At 42.0% G+C, this 24,723-nt stretch overlaps 1 protein-coding gene across 2 annotated transcripts in view; it reads right to left on the bottom strand.

The window, feature by feature from the left end:
• Nucleotides 1-21,583, bottom strand: part of erf (Ets2 repressor factor) — a 57,582-nt gene extending 35,999 nt beyond the window's left edge. The window contains exon 1 of one of the 2 annotated variants that reach the window (XM_034704842.1): nt 20,806-21,583. In XM_034704842.1, the coding sequence (XP_034560733.1) occupies nt 20,806-20,827 (22 nt within the window). In that variant the 5' untranslated portion in view covers nt 20,828-21,583. The remainder of the gene's footprint in view (nt 1-20,805) is intronic. The other variant, XM_034704841.1, reaches the window with a different exon arrangement.
• Between the last annotated feature and the right edge of the window lie 3,140 nt (nt 21,584-24,723).

The following is a 24,723-nucleotide window of genomic DNA, read 5'->3' on the forward strand; positions in this document are numbered from 1 at the left end:
CTCTTTCTAATCATCTCTCTGACTCTCTTCAGAAACACTGAAATGTGGGATGCTTTATATAAAAGACGAAACTCTTCATCTTTTATTCTCTGTGAAACGGCAACCAGGAATCAACAAACAAAACACAGAAGAAGAGAAACCAACCTTCCTATCTTTAGTGAGTGTGGTATGTCCAAAACAGTGACTGGGAAATGACAGATAAATAAGACAAACAACATGGGGGCAGCCAACGCAACACCATCACATCGTAAAACAACTGAAGTCTGGACGCATGTCTCGTATTCAACGCTGCAGAGAAAGGAGCGGCCTGCAAGTTGTCAGAACTTGGTGCAGGCTGCAACAGAACTGGAGTAATCTGCAGATCAAAGGTTTAATAAACAGGACTTCAGAGCAGCAGAGAGGGAAGATAAATATCTGCATTTAAATCTGGCTCCTGTGTTGTGGTTTCCTTGCCAGACTACTTTCATTCACCTCCAACACACACACGTCTGCAGAGTGTTAACGCCAACAATTAGATTTTGGTGACTTCAGCTGTTGGACTGAGCCATGTGAACACCAGCGAGCACGCACACACGCACAGGACCACATACACACACACACTCACACACACGTGTCACCACAGCCCAGAATAGACCCACAGCTCCAAACCCAGGGAGCTGGATGAGTGACTCACTCTGGAGCTCCCTGCCAATCAAACTTCATCTCCTCTTCTACAACTTTCCCATAATGCCGCTTTCCTTTCAGCATCTTTCCACACAGACAAAGAGGCTCCACTGTTGATTAGACCGACCAGGACGATCAGCGTGACAGCGGCAGAAGAGAAGTTCACGGACGTGACTGTGATGTAAAGAACTGCCTTCACAGTTTGTTCTGTATTTAATATTTAAACAACTTTCAATTGTGTTTAATAAAAAAGTCCCGAAGAGACAGAGAGCTCCAGACGAGGCAGCACCACATGGCGACGTTTATCATCAGTGTGTGTCAAGAGCAAATATCACGCAGGAATGTGCATACTTGTGCTCTGATTAACGCTCTCGGCTGTTGGAAGTACATTTTATTTTTACTGTATAGTCTGAACTCACTCTGGAGTCAGAGGGATTTAACATGTGAAACCCAAATCTTTAAAAACGTTCATTTGGAAAAGGAGAGAAAGAAGATTTCAGGGCCTTCTGAATGTGACGTGCGCACAAAATGGATTTTTCACTTCCTTATGTATATGCTCGATCTAAAGCAACAAGTGTGCACTGGGCATGCGAGTGAAAGGGTTTTACAGGAAGCAGATCAGCTGCTTTGATGGTGGATGACAGAAAATACTACAAATGAAGAAGAGCCATGGCGAGAATTAGCGACTGATATTTCTGTATTTTCTGAGGAGGGTCAAGTGATAGGATGTTACAATTTGGACAGAACACCTCTTGATTGATAAGACACAATAAGGTCTGAAACCTGGTTTATATAAGTGCACAATAAGCGGGGTTTATCATGGTCAAATTCAAGTACGTTTCAAGGACTTTTAGGGTCACTTTTCAAACTTTTCAAGCACTACTTATACAGTAAGAGAAGCATGAAGATTTGCACTGGGTGGGCCAACTTATATCAGCTGTACTCGTGTCATTTTAAGACCTTATAAGGGCACAAATGCTTTTCTAAGGAGAAATAGGTTAATTCTTTCATATTTCATTCTGTTAAAATTAATATTGTTATTGATACTGTTATTAATAAGCCTTCGATGTTCAGACACAAGCAGCGGCTGCACCGCTGTCACTCACGGGGTGTCTGTGGCTCTGGGCCACGGTCGGTCTGTGACGGGTCTCTATGTGAAACACCGTGTCGTGCCTTCGTATCCAGCGGGAGAGCCTCCCACTCCGCGGCCGCCGGCTCAGGCACGACGCAGTATTTTTAGATGAGACCTGTCGCCGATCAACCGCGGTCATGTGATAACCTGCCCTGAGCTACAAACACCCCGCGAGTGATAGCGGTACGGCTGCTGGGATAGCATGTAGCATAAACAGGCTGTTAGCATCAACAGATAATAGGCTAATTAACGTGTAGGGCTAACGTGGTGTCGCACTGTCCTCTAGGGGGCGACATGACAACAGACCAGCATGTCACACATCAGGGTGATTTTTAAAACTTTTTACATTTGACTATTTTATTTCTCTCCATTGAATCGATCTGTTGAGTCAGATTGCTGTTAATTGTGAAATATTTATGATTACAATTTCAAGCATTTACAAGCACTTAGACCCAAAATTCAAGCATTTTTCAAACCTTGAAAACATAACATTAAAATGCAAGCATTTTCAAGGATTTCAAGCACCCGTACGAACCCTGAATAAGACACATTGGTGGAATTTTTGAGTCAAAAAAGGGTTCACAGAAAATTTAGAAGTCCTTCTTTGGGGATCAAAAATCACTAGTTATCTAGATGATATGCAAACACAGCAAACGTTGTGGTTCTTTAAATACAGACAAATGTATAAATGCAGATGTAGCTTTTCACTGGACACCAAATCAGTGATCAGATGCAGCTTTTACGATCCCCCACGTCTCTCAGATCTGCATGTATGTGCTTCACATTCACAGAAATCAACAGAGACATCTACTCCTGACTTGAACATGTATTCTTGTTATAACAGGCAGAACACTCAACACTGGTTCAGAGCCGGGCTGTCACTGCTTAACACTGGCTCATAACACTGTTGATCTAACACTTGTAGCATACAGCAGCATCACAGTGGCAGTAATTCGTTCTGGGTGAGCGTGTCTGTGAATTTCTTAAAATGTTAAACAGGCAGCGAGGGTCTCTCTCTACATGTGTGATGTCTGGGTGCGTTAGTCAGCCTTTCCTCATTGGCGGAGACACCGCAGTCTTAATTCCTCAGTCTATTGCATTAAAGCTGGATCTTTGAGTCTGTAGACTGAGCGGCTCGCTGCCTGTGTTAAAACATTAAAGACGGAGGCATGACGGCGTCACCGCAGGGACATGGCAGCCCAAATGAGCAAGCCACGCTCGCTGGTTGTAGTGAGAAAATTAAAAGAGTGTGTCTGTTCTGTGAGTGTGTGTGTGTGTGTGTCCTAATGCAAGACAGACATCACCCGTTTGGGTGGAATGTGGGGGGTCCAGGTCCCCTAATAAAGTGTGCATGCTGTGAGGGGGCGAGATGAGTGAGCGAGTGTCTGAGGGACTAACCGACTTTCCCATTTCCAATAAAACAGAGACCGCCTCATTCATCACTGCAGCGGGGTTTAAAACAACAGCCGGGACAGAAACTGGGTCACAAATCTTTGTAAAGGGTTAAAAAATGAACAAAAGCAACATTTCAAACCTGATAAATTCAACATGTTAAGCATTATTCTGCATTTTCTTATGTTCTTTATCTGCTTTAATCTGCCCAAACATATGAATCAAGTTTTAACAGGACAGAGACGGGAGTTTGAAGCTTTATGTTGATGCTTTTATACATTCTTGTAGAGTGTTGTGTGCTGCGGGTGATGAAGTCAGGACAGGCAGAAACAGTTAACCTAATTTATGATAAACTGACAGCGCTGACCTGATCAAACTGATCTTCTGATGTTATTTATGACCTCCCTTGGAGGCAGCTAACAAAACAAGCCTCAACACTGCGTCCCTTTCTCACAGTCTTATCTGCTGCTGTACGATCTCAGAAATAGAAGAGTGCATGCTGGTTATTACATAATTTAAAGAGATGCATAATTTGCCCGTCTCGTGACATTTTTTTGAGTGATCAGCATCTAAACGTCTGGCTGTGTTTTTTTTGTTTTTTTTGGAGATGCAGATGGGGATGAATGAAATTAAATTTGGCATGTTTGGACGGGCAAATTGGGGGATTCCAGACTCAAATATTGTGGCGTGTTTGGCTTTGATTGCAGCCGCTTGATCATCAATGTAATCTGCACCTGGCTTATTGACTCCATAGACTGTATAATTCATAGATGAAGGATATGTGACGTCACCAATCTGCTTCTGAAGCGCTGTTTTGAAGCCGATCGTCGGCGGGAGCCATATTGGAAATGCTGAAGTCAACCTAACTTAGTGTGAGGGAAAGAGGCGGGCTTTGAGCCTCCTCGCCAACAGCTACAGTGTTCCCGCCTGTCAATCAAGTCAGCTGTGCCTCTCTTAATGAGAACTCGTAATCTCAATATCTTCAAAATTGCAGAGTTATGAAAATCCCCATGACAGTGTGTGCCGATCGAGAAATGAGCTATCCAGACTACACTCGTCTTTTCTACCAGGCTGTAAACATGTTTATTTCTGCTGTAAAGATCGTCTTTTGTGAATTGAAGTGTATGTCAATCCATCCATCCAGGAAGTTGCGATATCGCAATCATAACTTTGACCAATCACCTTAACCTCAGCCCCTGTACGTCATCAGTTGACAAGATGAAGACGTGTCCGATGCGAAAAAAGCACATTTACCATTTAATATATCCGCCAAAGTTCGTGCAAGTCAGTTTCCGGATGTTTTTACATGAAAGCGGTGGTACTTCCACTGCAATTTTTTCAAAAAGCTGTCGCAAACTCAGGCTTTTTGGGACGCAACAATCACAAAAGAAAACCCTGCGAAATCCTGGAGGGACTGGTATGTGGTTTCCGGTACTTCCACAGCCAGCCTCAAGTGGACACTCGAGGAACTGCAGTTTTTAACACTCCCGCATTTGCTTCAATTCTCGCGGCCGGAGGTTTGCTGCTTGATTGACACGTGTTATGCCATTACACTGCAGCCTGGGAAACTTTAACACCTTTGCATCCTTTGTCTCACCTCATCTGCCCTTCACTGACCTCAAGCTCACAATGTGAGACATCAGGAGCTTCCAAACACACAACACAATGACGCCCTGTTTGCTTCAACATTTTAATGATCTCATCTTGTTACCTTTGCTTCTACATTTGATGCCCGCTCCCACCATCTACATTGAAGCGGGGACATCACCAATATCTACCAACATCAAGCTAACCAGCCTCTACTCTTGTAATGAAATCCATGCAGTGGGAATTTGGACTTGAACATGAGAGATCGTCTGCACCAGATGTGTGCACGGATGCTTTTTTCGTGTGTTTCCATAGTTCCAGCTTGGATTTATTGCTCATAAAGAAGCATCCCTGTGTGTAATCAGCACTTGGGGGAAAAGTTGAACTAACTTTTGGTCCCGTTTGGAGGCAAAGGCGTGTGTGAGAAAGAGGGCTGGTGTTTGTGTGGTTTTGGGGTGTGAAACGAGCTTTTAGGTAATTACCATTTGGCCAACACAAACTTTGGATATTTCAGGTCTGAATGTTGCTCTCACGCAGTCACATCAGACGTAAACACACCACACACAGATAACCACCGAGTCCCAGGACAAGTTGTGACAGCCATAAAGAGAGAGAGATAAAAACCACATGGTTCCCAACAGAGTGATGACTGGTGCAAACTCTCTGTGAATCTCTCTCTTCTCTCACTCTTCCTCCTCCACAGACCCGGGCTGATTTAATGAACCTGGAGACTGTGAGTGAAGTCAGCAACCACCAACCGCTTAAGTCATTCAGACAAAACATTACATCATCCACCTTTTCTTTATTTTCATTTGAAGCATTTGGAAGCAGCAGCAAAGACTGAGCGTGCAGCGTCTTTTAGTGACACAGATTTGATAAGAGGTTCATCGTACACTCGCTAACTTACAAGGTGCAGCAGCCTCTTGGTTAGACGGGACAAAAGGGTTCAAGTAAGTACCTGGTGTGGAAAACATGAATCATCCGGTTTTGTCCAAAGTAAAGGAGAAGAAAACTGCCTTTCATAATATCAGAAATATGCCTTCAGAGCCAGCTGAAATATGTCTTGGCATCTGATTAAATAACTTTGGATACAAGGATGTTTTTGCAAGTAATGATACGTCCTTTCTCCTCATGGCCTGCAGCTACTTTGATATAGTCTTTTTGTCATGCACACGCTTTGTAAGTAAAATTCCTTTCACAACCCTGTTCTCTGCATGCCCATTTCCAAAATATCAAGTCTCCGTAGAGAAGGAGAAGTGTGTATGGGCGTTTTTCAATCATTAACCCTGATTACAAAGCCTGGAACTGTAAAACTGTAAACAGTCTGAGTCTACAAGCTGTGGAGGGAAGTATTCAGAGACGTTTGAACCCAGTGAAGCCCCTCAGTACCTTTTTGGACCAACACAAACCTGGTTCTAGTTCCGTTTGTTTTTCCATCCCCTCGAGCCCGTGGAAGAGCCACGTCATGACGTCGCTTCTACGTGACCGCTTTTCCCAGCAGCGCTAACTCGAACTTCCCCTCACAAGAGCAACGAAGGCGGACAACGTAGCATGCTTGCTGGTGTTGCTCCTGGCTTTTCGTAGTCACACGAGGTCCGGAAGAGAACTGATCCAACTTTACCAAGACTTCTGTGCTACTGGTCGTGCCTTACATAGATGGCGACTTCACCCCTCACCCCTTATGTAAGCGGTAGACCTGCAAAGACTTGGTGCTGCTCTGGAGTCTGTTTTCCTGGCCAGGAGCCGGTTCTCTCGCATTCGAAATACAAAAAACTGGGTCTCAATTGAGCACCGGCTCCAAACTGGTCCTGAAACTGACTTGGTGGAAAGATACCCCTTTTCCAAGGCAGTGTCAGGGCTGGTTCGGAGCCGGCGCTCAATTGAGGACCGGTTTTCGTGTTTCGACTGAGTGAACCGGCTCCAGTCCGGGAAAACCAGTTCCAGAGCTGCTCCAGCTCTTTGCTGGTCTAGATCAGCGAACTGCTTACGTCAGGCAGAGGGGCGGGGGCAGGTTTGCCGTGATCGAAAACATAAATCGAACATGTTTCCGCCATTGTCCTGCAGCGAAAAAATAAAAGAGACTAATGGATTCCAAGGCAAAGCAGTGGTCGGCCGAGCAGACAAGCTGCCATTGTCCGCCGTTGTTGTTGTTGTGAGGGAAGTTCACTGCTGGCACTGCTGGGAAAAGCGGTTACGTAAATCTGAAGTCATGCCGTGCCTCTTCCACGGGCTTGAGCAGGCGGAAAAACAAACTGGTGCCGTGTTAGTTCGCCAGTTCATCCAGCTCCGAACCAGTGCGAGCACCAGCCCCGAAATACAACCCGGTTGGCGTTGGTTGAAAAGAGGTAAAGAGAGGTGAGAAACATTGACACAGTTTTTCAGATTGTGAACTCAGGTTGTATCACGCTCTTCACTTGGCTTTCTGTTGCCTCCTTATGAAGGTCTAGGTGGCAGACTACTAATCAGAGCCGGGTTTACAGAAGCTAGTTTACAGCAGTAAAAAGGTTCCTGCAGGTGCAATGCTTACAAGAGTATGCAAAGGCTGGATCAACCTACTTTAACAAGCACAAAACCAGACTGTGCTCTTTTTCCTCCTGCGACCTGCTGGCAGGGTTTCCTCTCGGTGGCTTGAAGGTGGTCCCTTCAGAAAAACTGCAGCTTATTTATTTATTCTACAGCTGGTTTCCACATCAACTGAGTTTTTTCTTCCTCGCTGAAGACTTTCCACTGGTGGTAATACACGACCGATGAATGCCAACATTTTAGTGTGTGTCAATGCTCCCATTTCATTGTAAAAGACATTACAACATTGATTTTGCCACCTACTGCAGGTCTCGCTAATTGCTGGAACATAACCTGGCAGCTAACCTCTAACCACTCCTCATGGATAAAACAAACTCCCTAAAAACAGATGGCTTTGGGGCTATTTTTGCTCTGACAGCATCTTGGGTTGTAACGAATTTGAAAGCTGGCAGAAGGCGATGGTAATACAGGACCACACCTAGTCTGTCCCCTCATCCTTGCTCCAGTGTGTTAAAGCCAGACTCACATGTTGGTGGAGGCTTGGCTCGATACTTTGGGCCCAAAAAAAAAAAAAATGGAGTCAAACCAACCACAAGCTACCCCTCCTCTGAGGCTCCACGAACCACAGATGATAGCCATAACACACACAGCACCACTCTCCATGCCTCTTTCATTTCGGATGAGTCCAGCCAAAACACATCAGACAAAGACAAACCCACCTCTACAGCTTCTGTGTCTCTCAGCCTTGGTTTGATTCAAGGACCTCCAGAAAGCTCCAAGGGTAAACGCTGTCTGCATATTTTCTTCCTCTTTTATTCACCAAATGAAGGGACTCAACAAGCTTCACTCAAAAGACGATCAATCTGAAAGTCTGGTTCAAGATCATTGGCACTGTGATGTATCAAGTTTTATCTGTAAGTTTAAACACAAGAACCAAAGTTTACATTTGAGCAGCTAGAGATGATGGACTACATGTGCAGCATGAATTGATAATAAACTGTCATTAATCCATCTTCTGGTTTAAACAGGAAGCACCGGGATAAACTGAATGATGTGTTATGTAGACTTTTAGGGTGTTCATTAGGGATGGGCATTTCAAGCCAAAATACTGTTCGGTAATCATTGGCATCTATTCAGCGACTATTTGACACAGACCTGTCCCTTTAACGTCCAGTTTGTGTAGCAGTCACGTTAACCAGCAGCAGGACGAGGTGCTGCTAGTAGCGGGCGTTTCTGTCTGTGTTTCTGTGACGCGGCATGGCGTGTGTGTTTACATTTTACAGCCATGCTCAGTCTCTGGAAATACGTGTGTAGTACTAAGAGATTCAGAAACAGAAACAGAGAAAATTGCAGACTGTTGCTCATGTTTTCTTCTTCTTTTGCCATTTAAAGCTTCTGTTGGTGGAAATGGCATCAAAAAACTTTACTTTTTTTCTGCTGGGTTTGAAGAAAATGTCATAATACCCATCAGTACTCATCGGTAAGTGAAGTAATTTGAGACGATCATGAAATCTCTGTGTTTTCCAATGCCTTTGTATAAAGAAATGTTATTATTCCCCTTGTTCCCGTTATGACGGACCAATCAGAGCTAATCTCCAATTCTCAGTCCTGATTGGTCGAGTGGCGGCCCGACTATGTCACCCTGATTAGCGGGGAAGCCACTACTTTCTCATAGAACATGCACAACGATCTTTTGTGGGCGGGGTTAGCAGACAGAGAGGGGAGGGGGACGTGTTGACGGTTGAAATCTCTCTCCGAACTGATGTTTATATCACGACTACCAACAGGAGCTTTAATGAAGTTAGCATTCTTCTTCTTCTGTTACTTAATGCAGGTAGCAGACAGCTTTGAAATGAGAAAATATTCGAAGTAACTCTTTGATTTTTACAAAATGAACGGATATTCAAATATTAGAAAATCATTGCCCATCCCTAGTGATTCTGTGACGCAGCAGCGTGGCATGTGTCTTTACATTTCACAGCCATGCTCAGTCTCTAGAAATACGTGTTGTAGTGTGAGATTCAGAAACGGAGAAAATCGCTGCAACTGTCGCTAATGTTTTCTTCTTCTTTTGCTCTTTAATGCAGGTAGCATGCAGCTTTAAGACGCTGTATAGCCACCGTCTGGCGGGAAGACTGTATTACAACCAGGCACCAGTAAAAACATTGAAAAATTGCACTTTTAAAATGAGAAAATATTCGCAGTAACTCTTTGATTTTTACTAAGTGAACGAATATTCGAATATTAGAAAATAGTGTCCCATCCCTATTCATATCATCAGTGGAAATTTCCACTTTGTTTCACATTACATCAAATATGGCTGGAGCAAATATCTTGATGTTAGCATTCTTCCTTTGTCTCGCTGCTTAAATTCAGAGCTTAAATTCAAGCATAACACATTTATGATTTGATTTTAAGCCCCTCAAGATGCCGGATTGTGACTTTTTAAACAATAAATAAACTCTTATAAAAGCTGATGTTAGTGAAAGCACGGGTCGTTTCACACGAAGAGACGCTCAATATTTGTACAACACTTAATTAGCTCCTTAATGTCTGATTCTTTGCCACCGTTCTGTTTGCAAACTCTGTTTAATCTTGTCACTTGATGAGTGATATCTGACTCATGTCACACTTCTGCTACACACGGAGGCACTTTCACTTTACACTTTAAAAGCCTGTGAAAACAACAACAAGGGGTGGGGGGAGAGAAAGTGGATTTTTGCATATAACCTCAAGTTCTATATTGTTGAAATGACACAGCAGAGCAGGCTTCTGTAAAAAAGAGATTTCAAAAACATGTGATCGAGCAAACGCCGACGCCGGAAACCCAGCATCCTGTCAGGTGCATCTGAGATATCTGCCCTGCTGCAGACGCCTTCCTTATCTGCTCAGTGAGGCGAGTCTTTGGTTCCAGTTGACCCGTTTTGTGCTTTCATCTCCCCACCGGGGGGTCGACTGTAACAGAGCCAACACAGATTCCTCAATCGTAAACGCTTACAGATAGCAAGAGAGGACGCCGGCTAACAGAGACGTTTAAGAAAGAGACAACAAACAGATTAAGAAGCAACCAGCACGGCTTCTTAGCCAGGCATATATTAGAGCTTTCAAGAGCTGCAGGTCTGAAGTGCTCTGGGGAAGTTACACAGAAAAGTACTGCTGAGTAATACAGAGGCTTGACATACGGGCTGAATTAATAACTTCAATGAGATTTTGAATATTTTAATATGTAATCCCTGATTTCATGGCCATGTGTAAATTAAGAGGTGCCACATTTGAAATGAATGAATCTAAAATATCAAAATAAGGGTAAGTTTTTGTCACAACCTCGATAACAAAGAGTAAAGGCTCCCAGAACTTTAAAGAGATGAGGAAAGGAGCCACTTGCACATTTACTTCCAGTGAGAGAGAAGACTCTCTGCTTTCACTGCTTTTCCACCTGCGTGTTCCGCCCACAGCTGAAGTTTACGAGTCGGAGCAGCCAGTGGGTTTTGTTAACAACGGTCTCAGGAAATGTAGGAGATCACTAATTGAAGTAGGAGAAGATGAGGCGGGCAGATGAGGACTGGGAAGAGACAATGGCCAGACTTTTTCAACTTCATGTCAAGAGAAACCTCTTTATTCAAGATGTCCTGGTCCCGGTCTCAACTATCGGATCAGAGCTGATCTGGGCGTTTTTCAATTGATCAGTCATCTCATCCGATTGTTTACGTCTGCTGTTGCTGACAACAATTTGCAGCTGGAGGCTGTCTCATGAGAGTTGCGTTCAGAGCTGCCTCAGATTTAAGCATGCTGTAATGCATGCACACCAGTTTCATGGGTCTCATACAGCAGAGCTTGTAAAACAGATTATGAGTTTTATAGCAATGCTAGCTGGATTAAGTTGAACGGAATAAACATGAGAAATATTTTAGTTATTCATTTTAATTACTTGTTTTTGTTAAAGGAAATAAAAACAGCGTGCAGCTCAACTCTCTTATCTCTTGTGTAACTATTAGCGAGGCAAACAAGTATCAGATCAGGACTCTGTATCTGCAAACATTCACTATTAAAAAATCGGATCAGGACATCCCTTGTTTCATTCCTGATATAAAGAAAACCTCAAAGTAGTCTCTGTATAATTCAGCAGAGGCAGGTTAATCCAAACCCCAGGAAAGAAACCCAAACACTCTAAAAAAGGAGCTGACGTGAAGCCTGAGACTTTAAAGCTGTTAAACAAAATATGTCACCTTGCACTTGCTGTAACTTGTGTGAAAATAATTCCAAAATTAGATGTTCCCCACGCCTGAGACGACAATCATAAAATTATGAAAAGCAGAAAAGTGAAAGCACTTTACGAAGCATAAGCCGATATAATTACATCCTTTGTCTTTAATGGATGTTCTGTGTTTTAGAACCAAACAAAAACTGCAGGCGATCAAACAACCTGCACACTGACTGTCGGTCTTTCCTGTGCCTGAGGCCCCCGTGTTTGTTTGGCCAGCATGTCCCAGCTCGCGCAAACCTGTTGTCTATTCTCTCGGCTTTGTATGGGTCACCAGAGCCACTGTACACACACACTTCCAGGAAGAGAGGCCCGCCGTAACATCGAGAGACGATCACAGCGGCTCTGACCCGAGCCGCCGGTCCACAACACACCAGAGAAATGCTGACGTCACCCCGGCTGAGCTTTTTCCAGGGTCTGCGTGTCCGGGCTCGGCTCAGGAGTAATCAGGAATGTGATCAGGTCAACCTTTGCACTGACCTGATCGCTAACAGTAACTACATAATGAGAGGAAAACCAGGGAAAAGGTATTTCCTGTGAGGAACGCTGGCATTTAGGGGGTTTTTTGGTTGTAGCATTTTCCTCTGTAATGGATTGTGTTGTGATTTACGGTACCTATGGGAGAGACCTGAACTCAGCCTGTTTATTAATAACCTCATTAAACTGAGACTGACTGCTACTGCAAAATGACTTCAACTTACACGTGCTTTTGGTAAACTAAAGGGTTGTGCCAAAGATAAAAACTTACATTAATACTCCATTTTATGTATTTTCATATCAGTTGATATCAATAATTATCAAGATAGATATCCTCATTTCATTTAAATTTAAAGGCAGATTTTTGCTCCCGAGTGAACATTGAAGACGGTTTGTTAGCTTGTATCTGGATTTAGTTTTCTGATAACTTCTTGAATCCATCATTTCTGACAGTGCTAACAGGAAGCAGGTCTTTAATGTAAGATGATGAGTTTTAGTTTAGATTCTTATTTTTCACAGGTTGATGTCATTTGCATAATTTGATTTAAATTCACAACAAAGATATCTTTGATTTGTGCCCTCCACTTTAAGATTACTAAGAGTTACGGGCAGAATGATGTGGTTTCCCACAGTGCAGTGAACGCATCACGGTTATCCAGTGTTCAGTGGATATTTAAGGTGTTGGAGATGAACAGCAGAAGTTGTCTCTGTGCTCTTCCTTTACCCACATCCTGAAAGTTTATTTAACTGAGTGTATTAAGTTAATAGTTAACGCCGAGTCGACTCAGTCAGACTAACGACTCTGCTTTGATCTGGTTGTTTTTGAGTGTCACTGTCGCTCATCTCAGCTGTGTTTACATTCTGCTCCAAACATCTTTAAGCCCCGCCTACCTCTCACCCTGCGACATGATTGGCTGTTCAATGCAGGTCCTCTCATAAGACTCATTAGCGCCCCTCCCTTCCCAGTGGTTGGCAGGTGTAATTACAGGTTTATTTATATCAAATTTGTATTGAATATTTCTTATATTTATATTGAAGAAATTGTATCCCGATAATTAACATTATCAAATTATCGCCCAGCCCTATACACAGCCCCAAACAGTTCAATTTACTGCTGGAATACATAAAAAAATACTTTCAAGTCTCATCCCAAGGTATCAAAGTAGTTGACGGTTAGTTCCATTAATTATTTGTAAGAACAATTTTTTTTTCCAGTCTTTGTTCAATCAAAAAAATGTCTGCTATCAGCTCCTGTAATGACTGGATTTGCTGCTTACCTTCATGATGTATGATGGTGAAGACTCTTAAGGTTTTTAGGTGACTGCTAGATCGAGAAAACAAGCCGTTTAAAGATTTCACTCTGGCTCTTGGAAACTTCATCAATCAGCTGTGAAACTATTCTGCAGATTGATCCAATAGGACTAGATTTTAGTTGCAGCCCTACAATAACCTCTTCCTCTTGATTACATAGTAATGTAAACAGTACATAAGATGACAGCATATTTACGAAATGAAATACAGACAGACAGCGTGTCCCAGTAAACAGAGACAGCACAACCGCATCACCATCACCTCTCCTCAAATGTTCCCTGAGACAAACAGCTTGGCCTCAACTTGTGTAATTGTGTGATCCTTGCCGCTGCTGCTGCCAAAAAGCATAATTCAGCATGCTGGTGAGACAGAGTCGTACCCAAAGGATGCAGACGCAGTCGGCCTGAAGTTATTAGAGCTATTTGAATCTGCATAAAATAAACGTCTAGTTGCTCTTCCTGTAATCACGACGGGCTGAGTCAACTGCCCGCAACCAAATGGTCTTCCTCAAGGGCAATTTGGTCTCCAGTAAAAGTCAAGCACTCACTTTGTTGTGACCACATCAATGTCAGGTAGAGCCGCACGCTGACAGACATATGGGCGCACACGCTCAGACAGGTTTGTACTCCACACATACACACTTAAACACTCGCAAACACATAAATACACTCACAGCCATAAACAGCAGCACAGCCCCCACCAGACTTAACACCAGCTAATTGCTCATGTATGGCTCCTTTCACTCCGCACACACACAGCAACACACACACACACACACAAGGCAACAAAGCGTGCCTGGGCCGTCTACAGCTGTGACGTCTCACATGTGGCTTGGTGTTGATATAAGGAGTAACACAAGTGGAAAATTGGAGCTGGTGGGGCCAGACTGCTGACTTCCTGATAGGAAGAGAGTGGAGGTTGTCCCGTATGTACATGAAGTCGTCAACAGGCTCCGACACATAGGGGAACACAAAGGGGACAGACAAAGGGTCAGTGTTGCTTCATGCATAATGTTAAGTGGCTGCAGATCTGTGTTATCCAATGGGATCCTGGGACGACTCTTTAGGCCGAGTGAAGTATATGCATATTTATCAAGATGTAAAGTTTGATAATGCTGCAAGAGGAGCTGATTCATGTGTTAAAGTCAAAGGAAAACAGAAGTTTTAAATCCTGATGGAGCTGGGAGCTGAGCTGCTGCAACATGAAATCTACTGGACTTGTTTTTGGGTGGTGTTCGCATCTCCAAGTTTTTAATCAAAGCTAGAACATCCTTCCCAAAACAAGTTAAGTTAATTCAAACACTTAACTGTAAAAACGAGTGTTGCCAACTTACTTTGTCTGTATTTAGCGAGTTTTCAGACCCCTCTAGCGACTGTTTTTCAAAAAAGCCACTAGCGACAAATGTAGCGACTTTTTCTGGGGTGTTAACGAATACTTTTGAAGACTAACGTGAAAGCATGCATCGTTCTTACTCTTCTCAATGAGCAGTGGATGTTGCTGTGAGTCCCTCCTAGCTGCATTCAGAGCAGGAGGTGCTCACCACTCAGCATCCAGACTGCAAATGCACAATAAATATCTTCAAAATGTTCTGGTTGAAAATGTGTATGTTTTACTTTGATTTGTTGTAGGCTCCTAAGTGTAGTTATAAACATGTTTAGGGTGTTTTTAACCTCTTTTTGTCTCCCCCTTAGTGTCTGCTACAATTCAGATTATGCTATTTAAGTGATGACGTCATCTAGCAACTTCTAGCAACTTTTAGGACAGCCAATAGCTACTTTCCTTACTGAGGAGTTGGCAACACGGGTAAAAACAGTCCAGTGAAGGGGGCTGTGAACTGAGCTGCTGAGATTTAAGGTGCTGCAAGCTACGGTGCTGCAATCTACGGTGCTGCAAGCTGAGCTGCTGCAAACTACGGTGCCGCAATCTATGGTGCTGCAAGCTGAGCTGCTGCAAACTACGGTGCTGCAAGCTGAGCTGCTGCAATCTACGGTAGTGCAATCTATGGTGCTGTGAGCTGAGCTGCTGCAATCTACGGTGCTGCAATCTATGGTGCTGCAAGCTGAGCTGCTGCAATCTATGGTGCTGCAATCTCTGGTGCTGCGAGCTGAGCTGCTGCAATCTACGGTGCTGCAAGTTGAGCTGCTGCAAACTACGGTGCTGCAAGCTGAGCTGCTGCAATCTACGGTAGTGCAATCTATGGTGCTGTGAGCTGAGCTGCTGCAATCTACGGTGCTGCAAACTATGGTGCTGCGAGCTGAGCCGCCACTTGCCATGAATTTCCTTTTCTAAAGGACACTGATAGGAATTCACATTCATTTGCATTCTACTTGGCTACACATATTTGTGTCTTATGACAGAAAACACCCACTTCCTTTGTAATCAACTCAGAGCGCCAACTTTCTACTTCTTATTAAGCCAAAACTATAAACTGGCTGCTTGGTGTTTCTACACACAGTAACAGTTTCAAACATTATATCGTAATCAGACGTGGTCTTTTAATCACTCGGGTCTCGAGAGACAAGACAGAGGGCCTATTTTCAACCTAAATGCAGCTCCATCATCACACTGAGTGTAAAAGCTACATCTCTTCATTTAGATCCGTGACTCACCGGTGCTAAGAAACAACATGGGAAGTTGGTATGAATCACTCAGTTTAACGCCGAAAAATAGGAACTACAGAAAACCTTTAAAACCATGTCGGGTGTCATTAAAAAAGTCGAGCAGACACACCAATAAAAGTTTGGTCTACTTTCTGCTCTGAGTCTGAAGAGAGCTGTCCTCTGAAACCAGCTGTGTGCTTTCAAAACTGGAAGGAAGTGTGTAGCATAACCGTGTTAATCCTAGTGTCTGGATAATGGGAGTCATTAGCACAGAATACAATGTTCAGGAGGCATGTACGGCACAATGGAGCTCTCTAAATGAAATGGCTGTAACTCACATCCTCCTGAAACGGCATTTGTTTCAGTCAGAGTCGAGTTACTGGAGTTTACGTTTTCGTGATATAAAAAAAGTCATGTGAGGCAGTGCAGAGACTTGAACTCATATCTCTAATTATACCGTTGTGTTGTGGTGCGGCGTTCTCCTCTTAAACATCCATTATGTGCACTGTGGATCTTTGTCTGCCCAAGATTACCATGCACCAGATCGGACTAAACTGAATTTGAGAGCACATAAAACGCACAATGGAGGAGAAATTACGGAAGGAAAATCATACTCATTTCACCGACCATAAACGTGTTGGAAAAATGAGTGGAATCTCTGAGAAGGTCACGCCACCAAATTCTGAGTTTCAATGTGTTTGAATTCTCAGAGGAGGTTTAGTTAAGCTGTTAATTATTCCCATGTGTCAAAGGTGAAACTGGTTTACTTGCAAAGAGTCTAACAGCCAAATTCCACCAGATCCGTCACAGCACCAGATCTGAAAGGTTCCTATTCTAGTCAATGTGTTAACTTCCACTGGATCCACTCCGTTGCGTTCCGGCTGCGTCTCCAGATCAGATACGCAAGACTTCTATTTTTGCAGGACGCCAGAGCACGACACGTCAATCTCAACAGAGGAGATGGAGCGGGACAGGAAGTCAGGCGCCAAAACTAAATGAAAACATCCAGTTAAATTTTCAGAATAAAACACTCTGTGTTATCACCAGATCGTATTTCACTTAACTACAACAACAAACCGTCATGATGAGCGGAGCCAGGCCTGGGTCAACAGGTCAGAGGTTTTTAGAGGACCAGAAAGACAACAAGGATGAGGAGAGGAGGATTTATTAATGCTGTTAATACGGCAGGAAAACCTCGGTCCATAGAGCCGGACTGGACACGGTCTGGTGGAAGTCTTGTGTCAGAGGAAGCAAAGAAAATGCTGAACCGTCTAAACAAAGAGTCACACTTTGTTTCCTCATTTGATTTTAGAGTCACACACGTCGTGTTATCTCGGTTAACCTTCCCCACAACCCCAGACTTATCAATCAGGTTCCAAATCCAATCACTCGGTCAGTGTGTGTATCTTCCTCTGCAGACTTTGGTGTGTGATAGATTGAAGAGTTATAAAAGGAGCAGTGTGTCTTTCTATACTTGGTTTCTCATTACTCACATTAACCACATGGTTACACTCTGTTTTGCTTTACAGATCTGAGCAATCAAAAAGCAGTCACTGTTTGTTTTAAGCATTAATTCTTCTTACTTAAAGTCTCAGACATCAACTACATCCATAAAGCAAAGCTCCACCAGGGTCAGAGCACTTTGACCCCGACCCTGACCCCTTCGCCACTGATGCAGGAAACTTCAAAGCTAACTGCTCTCACGTTGTCTTTACTCAACTGTACATTACGCTTCTTTATTGCTGATGCATATGATCATGGGTGTGACACAACACTGATAAGAGTGTGATATTTGGAGTTTATCATTTCTCACTGACCTGGTGTAGTGTGATACCCTTATCATAGGCAATGCATCAGGTATTGTACTGCACTGGATTGCTCCCCTACCTGCTTATTATACACTGCATTTGAATCAATGTGAATGGGTGGTCTGATCTTTTGCATACTTTTAAGTGTAGGGAAATATCTCTTAACACACATCACTCCCTAACTTTAATTCCTGCATTTGCTATCAAAAATTGTATAGAGTTCATTGCTGTCAATACAACATTTCATGATTAAGGAACACATGCAAGCAGCTAGACCTGGACCCTGCCCCCCCAATGTTTCCCTTTCTGTTATATATCTCACTATGGGTGGTAACAATAGGGTCCCAGGTTGTTAATTTGAGTTTGTACTGTGAAACAAGTAACAACGCTGATTTTAATTCATCTGATGACTTTTACAAGTTTTTTCCTTTTCTTTCTCAGTATGTGAAGATTTAAATCTGTAAGCTTGGGTACTTGTTTACGTGAGAGTTTATTTACTTTGAGATTATTTACATTATTTTTCTGCCTGAATGGGTACGTGGGTTTTGTACGTGTGCAGGTATATGTTTTTAATTGTTTTCATGTAGGCGAAGGTATATACACGTATATAGATGTATAAGACAACGATCCCATTTGTTCATCAATGGCATTGCCAAGCTATGAATTTTCTTTTACTTAATATTTATTTATCTCACGCCTACTATCACCTCATTTTATAAGAATGTTTAGACAACTGTCTTATACCTGTTTTATGTTTCTCTTTACTTTGAGGAAAATGCTTTGTTACTTTGACTTGCTGCAAAAAAATGTTTTGTTGTTGATGTTTTTTTTTTAGCTTTCCCTTCTTTTCTTGTCATCATTGTTTTAAATATGAACCAAGTAACCTCTAGATAATCTGTAAATATGATTAAAGGGTGTTTTAAGCAACTTGTGTATTCAATTTGACCATTTTGATTACTGCTCTTACTTGGGTTTTTGTACTTTTTGAGTATTTCAGGCTTTATCTCATGCATTGTTCCCATATTTACCTTGTTATTGTTCAAACTTGTGAGTTGGAAGTCCCAACATATCCTCTTTTGACACTGGAGTTATTTTTTGGACTTTCATTTGAAATGCAATGCACAACATGTAAAACACATTAACAGAAATGGACTTTTTCAACATTTCTCTCTGCCTTTTTCCTTTTTGTCTGTATTATTTACCATCTGTATTTACCATTCTTACTGCATTTTTAATATGTCCTGTTGCACTTTGAGATTTGTCCAGAAAGTGTGTGATAAATGAAATGCATTATTATATAATATGATAAGTTTTGAAGCTGCTGTATTACGTTTCAACCAAGTACTGTATGGTTTTGAAACTTTTCTATCTTGTTAAAAAGGACATACAGTAAAAAAAAAAAAAGAAATCTCTCCAATTTTAGGGGTGCTGGGATTCAATTTAGGGGTGCTCCAGCATCCCCAAAATGGTCTAGAAATGCCTATGCCTCTGGATATTCTGTAAATATGATTTAAAAGGTGTTTTAAGCATTTAATGTATTCAATTTGACCATTTTAATCACTACTCTTACTTGGGGTGTTTGTGCTTTTGTGCATTCAGGCTTTATTTCATGCACTGTGCCCATTTTAACCTTATAAGTGTTCAAACTTGTGAGTTTTTAATCATTATCATTTATCTTATTTTAATTATCATTTTAAACATTCCTACTTTCCTAACTTATAAGTAAATATTCAGGTTTTTTTTTTTTTTTTTTTAAATTTCCCTTTTTTTCTTTTCATCATTGTTTAATATAAGAACCAAGTAACCTCTGGATAATCTGTAAATATGATTAAAGGGTGTTTTAAGCAACTTGTGTATTCACTTTGACCATTTTGATCACTGTTTTTAATTGTTTTTTTTGTACTTTTTGTGCATTTCAGGCTTTATCTCATGCACTGTGCCCATTTTTACCTTACAATTGTTCAAACTTGAGTTTTCAATTATTATTATTTATCTTACTTTATATTTTCCTAACTTATAAACAAATATTCTGTTTTGTTTTTTTTAACTTTCCCTTCTTCTAAAATATTACTCCCTCATTATTAATCTTTCTCACATACTCTCCCTACTTTCCTAACTTATAAATAAATGTTGTTTTTTTTTAACTTTCCCTTTTTTTCTTTTCATCATTGTTTTAAATATAAACCAAGTAACCTCTGGATAATCTGTAAATATGATTAAAGGGTGTTTGAAGCAACTAATGTATTCAATTTGACCATTTGATCACTGCCATTACTTGGGTTTTTGTACTTTTTGTGCATTTCAGGCATTATCTCATGCATTGTGCCCATTTTTAATTATAATTATCTATCTTATTTTAATTATCATTTAAATTATGCCTACTTTCCTAACTTATAAATAAATATTCTGTTTTTTTTTTAACTTTCCATTTTTTTCTTTTCATCAATGTTTAAATATGAACCAAGTAACCTCTGGATAATCTGTAAATATGATTAAAGGGTGTTTTAAGCAACTTATGTATTCACTTTGACCATTTTGATCACTGCCTTTAATTAGGGTTTTGTACTTTTTGTGCATTCCAGGCTTTATCTCATGCATGGTGCCTATTTTTACATTATAAGTGTTAAAATTTGTGAGTTTCAAGTCCCAACATATCCCCTTTTTGACGAGTTTACTCCTCCTGTCTTCACGTCTACAACTTTCTTCTGTAATTTGCTCGATTTCAGGACTTGAGTAGTGATCTCTCTGGAGTATATAAAACCTGATTAACTCAAGTTTTCTGTTAAAACTACATTAAACACGTCAAAATCAACCTGATATCCCAGGATCCACTTCCACAGGAGGAGTGTTGTCTTATATTCGGAGATTGAAGCTGAAACAATAACAAGAGGCTCTCATAGATCCAGCCGAGCGCCATCATTTTGTCACACTTTCCCTGCTAGCTCCCGAAGCTAACCTGCTGCTGTTGTTTTCATTTGAGGACCAGAAGCTGTTTTTTAAAGTCTGAAATAAAAAGTTAGAAGAAATAAAAGAGTGTTATGTTTAACTTACCCGAATCTCCCGGGGTTTTCATCTTCTTTGTGTCACTTTTCTCCGTCGACTCGTAACTTTAGACTCTACAGTTAGCCAGCTAGCTAAGTTAGCAGTGACGTCCCACTCCGTCCCTCCGGTGTTGTGCTCAGAAGTGTCTCCCTAGAAAGATTCCTCCCAGACGGCGTGAAACTTTACAGAACATCCGCTAACTTTGCACGAGCGCGTGTGTGGTGATATCTCAGTAAAGAAGAGGTGACTCAAAAAGTTTTTGTTTGAAGTTGGAGGATTTAGTTTGAAAGAAAGGGGGTTAAAAGTTCCCAAGAGTCTCTAAAGGGGGGGGAGATCCAGTCGTCCGGGTCTGAATGGCGCAGGTCGAAGTTTGGAGGAGTCGTGCTGCCGATTGAAGGTGCTGGAGCAACGGAATGCACGAGACTAAATCTTCATCTCGGTGTCGCATGGTCGAGTCTTCTTCCTCCACATCCTCATCCTCAACAAACAGCAGCGCACAGAAGAAAACCCCACAAACCTAAACTCTCTCTGCTCTTTCTCTGCGCGTCTCTTTCTCCGGCACAGACTTTTTCTTTTTCCACTCACTCACTCACTTCGTGTTCTCTCTCTCTCTCTCTTCCTCCCCCCTTCCTCTGTCGGGGTGTCGTGTTTCGCTCTCCTCCTGCCACACGGGGCCGCCCACGCTGACCCACGGAGGGAGGGAGGGGGAGAGAAACCGAACGCCCACTTGTTGCCAAAGATCGTCTATGTTTTTCAGGAGTTTGCTTTTAGTTGTAGTTCAAACTGTGAGTTAAAGCAAAATAAACTCTGTTATTATTATATATATTTATATAAAGAATAAAAATGAAAATAATAACACTTTCATTTGTCTAGCACTTTTCAATACAAGTAACAAAGTGATTCACAAAAACAATAAAAACAGAAAATAAAAGCAGAGAGGTAAAACATTAAAATTAGAATAAAATCTCTTAAATCATATTGGATCTTAGACTTCCCTGCCCCCCCCCCCCCCCCCCCCCCCCCCCCCTTTAATTTTATTTATTTTTATTTATTAATTTTTACATTTGGGTGGGATTTTATTATTTTCCTTATTTGTGTAATTGTTGTATGTATTCTGTATTGTTTACATATTATTTTTGTAAGTACAAGTGGGATGGGTTTGTGGGAGGGAAAAAATGGGAAGAATGGAAATCCTCTGTACCACATTTTACTGTTCTATTGCTACCTATGAAACTGCTTCCAATAAACAAAGTTATAAAAAAAAAAATAATAATTAGAATAAAATCACAAAATACAATCTTTTCTATAAAGGTGTGTCTTTAGCATAGACTGTATAAATAATGGTCGTACTATCAAGCGTCAACCTTCGGTCTAAATAATATGAGTCCAATGCGGAAGTGTTAAAAACTGCAGTTCATCGAGTGTCCACTTGAGGCTGGCTCCCGAAGAACCGGAAACCACATACACACCAATTCAAAAAAGACGATCTTTACAGCAGAAATAAACATGTTTACAGCCTGGTACAAAAAACAAGTGTAGTCTGGATAGCTCATTTCTCGATCGGCACACACTGTACGGGGGTGAATAATTGCTGCATTATATAATTTATTTAGCAAGATATTTAGATTATGAGTCTTCAATGAGAGGCACAGCTGACTTGATTGACAGGCTCCCGCCGTAGGCTCCCACTGTAGCTGTTGGCTAGGAGGCTCAAAGCCCGCCTCTTTACCTCACAATCGCTCAACAGCGGCAATATGTCTGCCGCCGCTGATTGGCCTCAAAACAGCGCTTCAGAAACAGATGGGTGACGTCACAGATACTACGTCCATATTTTATATATACAGTCTATGGGTAAAACATTAAACTTCGAATAATATCACAAAATAAAACCTTCACTATAAAGGTGTGTCTTTAGCATAGACTATAAATGATGGACGTAGTATCCGTGAAGTCACCCATCTGTGTCTGAAGCGCTGTTTTGAAGTCCATGGTCGAAGGGAGCCATATTGGATAGACAGAGTCCTGAGGAAATGTTCAATTTAAATTCAGGCTAGTTTTCCGTGAGTACCAACCCTAGCTTTAAATCAGTAGCGATCTTGAGAAAACAAGCAAAATTAACCCGTTATCTCGCCCACCCACCTTTTACTGTTACTGTACCAAAGCATCATCCAACCCATTCTCCTCTACTGTTCCCCGTGCTACTACAACATGCTAACTGTCTTCAACAAAAACAAACTCATACACACCACAAACACTGCCACCAAAATCATCCACCTCCCCACACCCAACCTGTCTGACCTCAACAACAGAGCCATCATACGCAGAGCACGGACTATAACACTGGACCCCCAACACCCCCCTCTACTCAGTCTTCATACTACTCCCATCCGGTCGCAGATACAGATCCCCATACTGTAGGAGAGAAGCTTTGTCCCATCGGCCATAACAGTGCTAAATAAAATGCCATTGTAATGTGTCCGGTGTGTTTATATGTGTCATGTGTGTTCATATGTGTCCTGTGTGTTCATATATGTCCGGTGTGTTTATATGTGTCATGTGTGTTCATATGTGTCCTGTGTGTTCATATATGTCCGGTGTGTTCATATGTGTCCTGTGTGTTCATATGTGTTTGGTGTGCATATATGTGTCCTGTGTGTTCATATGTGTCCTGTGTGTTCATGTGTCCGGTGTGTTTATATGTGTCCGGTGTGTTTATATGTGTCCGGTGTGCATAAATGTGTCCTGTGTGTTCATATGTGTCTGGTGTGTTTAGATGTGTCCAGTGTGTACATATGTGTCCGGTGTGCATATATGTGTCCTTAGTGTTCATATGTGTTCGGTGTGTTCATATGTATCCGGTGTGTTTATATGTGTCCGGTGTGTTCATATGTGTCAGGTGTGCATATATGTGTCCGGTGTGTACATATGTGTCCGGTGTGTTTATATGTGTCCGGTGTGTTTATATGTGTCCGGTGTGTTTATATGGGTCTGGTGTGTTTATATGTGTCCGGTGTGTTTATATGTGTCCGGTGTGTTTATATGGGTCTGATGTGCATATATGTGGGATGAGGTGCACCATTGTTGTGAGGCTGGGTGGATGTTTATTGTTTATCGTGTTCATACATGTATTCCTTTACAGACGTTGGCAACAAATCTCCTTATTAAGGCCAAATAAAGATCTATCTATCTATCTAAAACAGAGAAAATAAAATGCAATTAATCATGTCCTTTTAGGGCTTCTGTACACTTGAGATGCTGCAACAAACTTTTTTTTTAATCTTGAGATTTATTCTTTTTGTAGTCAATCATTGGCCTCATAAAGGTTACAGGCTGTATTCCATACCTGCACCAAACACTAAGAAGGCACAAAACAAAAGTTATTTGTGTTTTTATATTTCACTCTGAGTGACTCATCATCTGGATAGAGGATCTTCGATGAGGACCAGTCGCTGCTTGATGCTTTCAGGATCCTCCGCCGCTGCCTCCTGGATTTGTCGCTCCCGGTTGCCGCGTCACGTTGTTGCTGTGGAGACCCGTTACCGCCGCGGGTGATGAGAGGCTCCGTGTTTACCTGTAAACTGCGAGAACGAGGCAGCCAGGGAGCCGCCATGTTTTTTCTTTTACAGGGGGATGGAGGACAGGGCCAATCAACAGGTGTTTTGTCCCACAGGAATTGAAGGTGGCACTGAAATGTACATTGGCTGTTACTTCACCATCAGCTGCACACACACACACACACACACACACACACACACACACACACACACACACACACACACACACACACACACACACACACACACAGAGCTTTTTCTCCCACTCTCCTCCTCTTCCTCTTTAATGAAGGGCCCTTCAGCTCTTACATCAGCTCTGAGGAGGCAGCAGAGGGAGAAAGAAAGGAGCAGTAATTACTCAAGAGCCTGAGCT

This window comes from Notolabrus celidotus, chromosome 16 (genome assembly GCF_009762535.1).
Source record: "Notolabrus celidotus isolate fNotCel1 chromosome 16, fNotCel1.pri, whole genome shotgun sequence".
Lineage (NCBI taxonomy): Eukaryota > Metazoa > Chordata > Actinopteri > Labriformes > Labridae > Notolabrus > Notolabrus celidotus.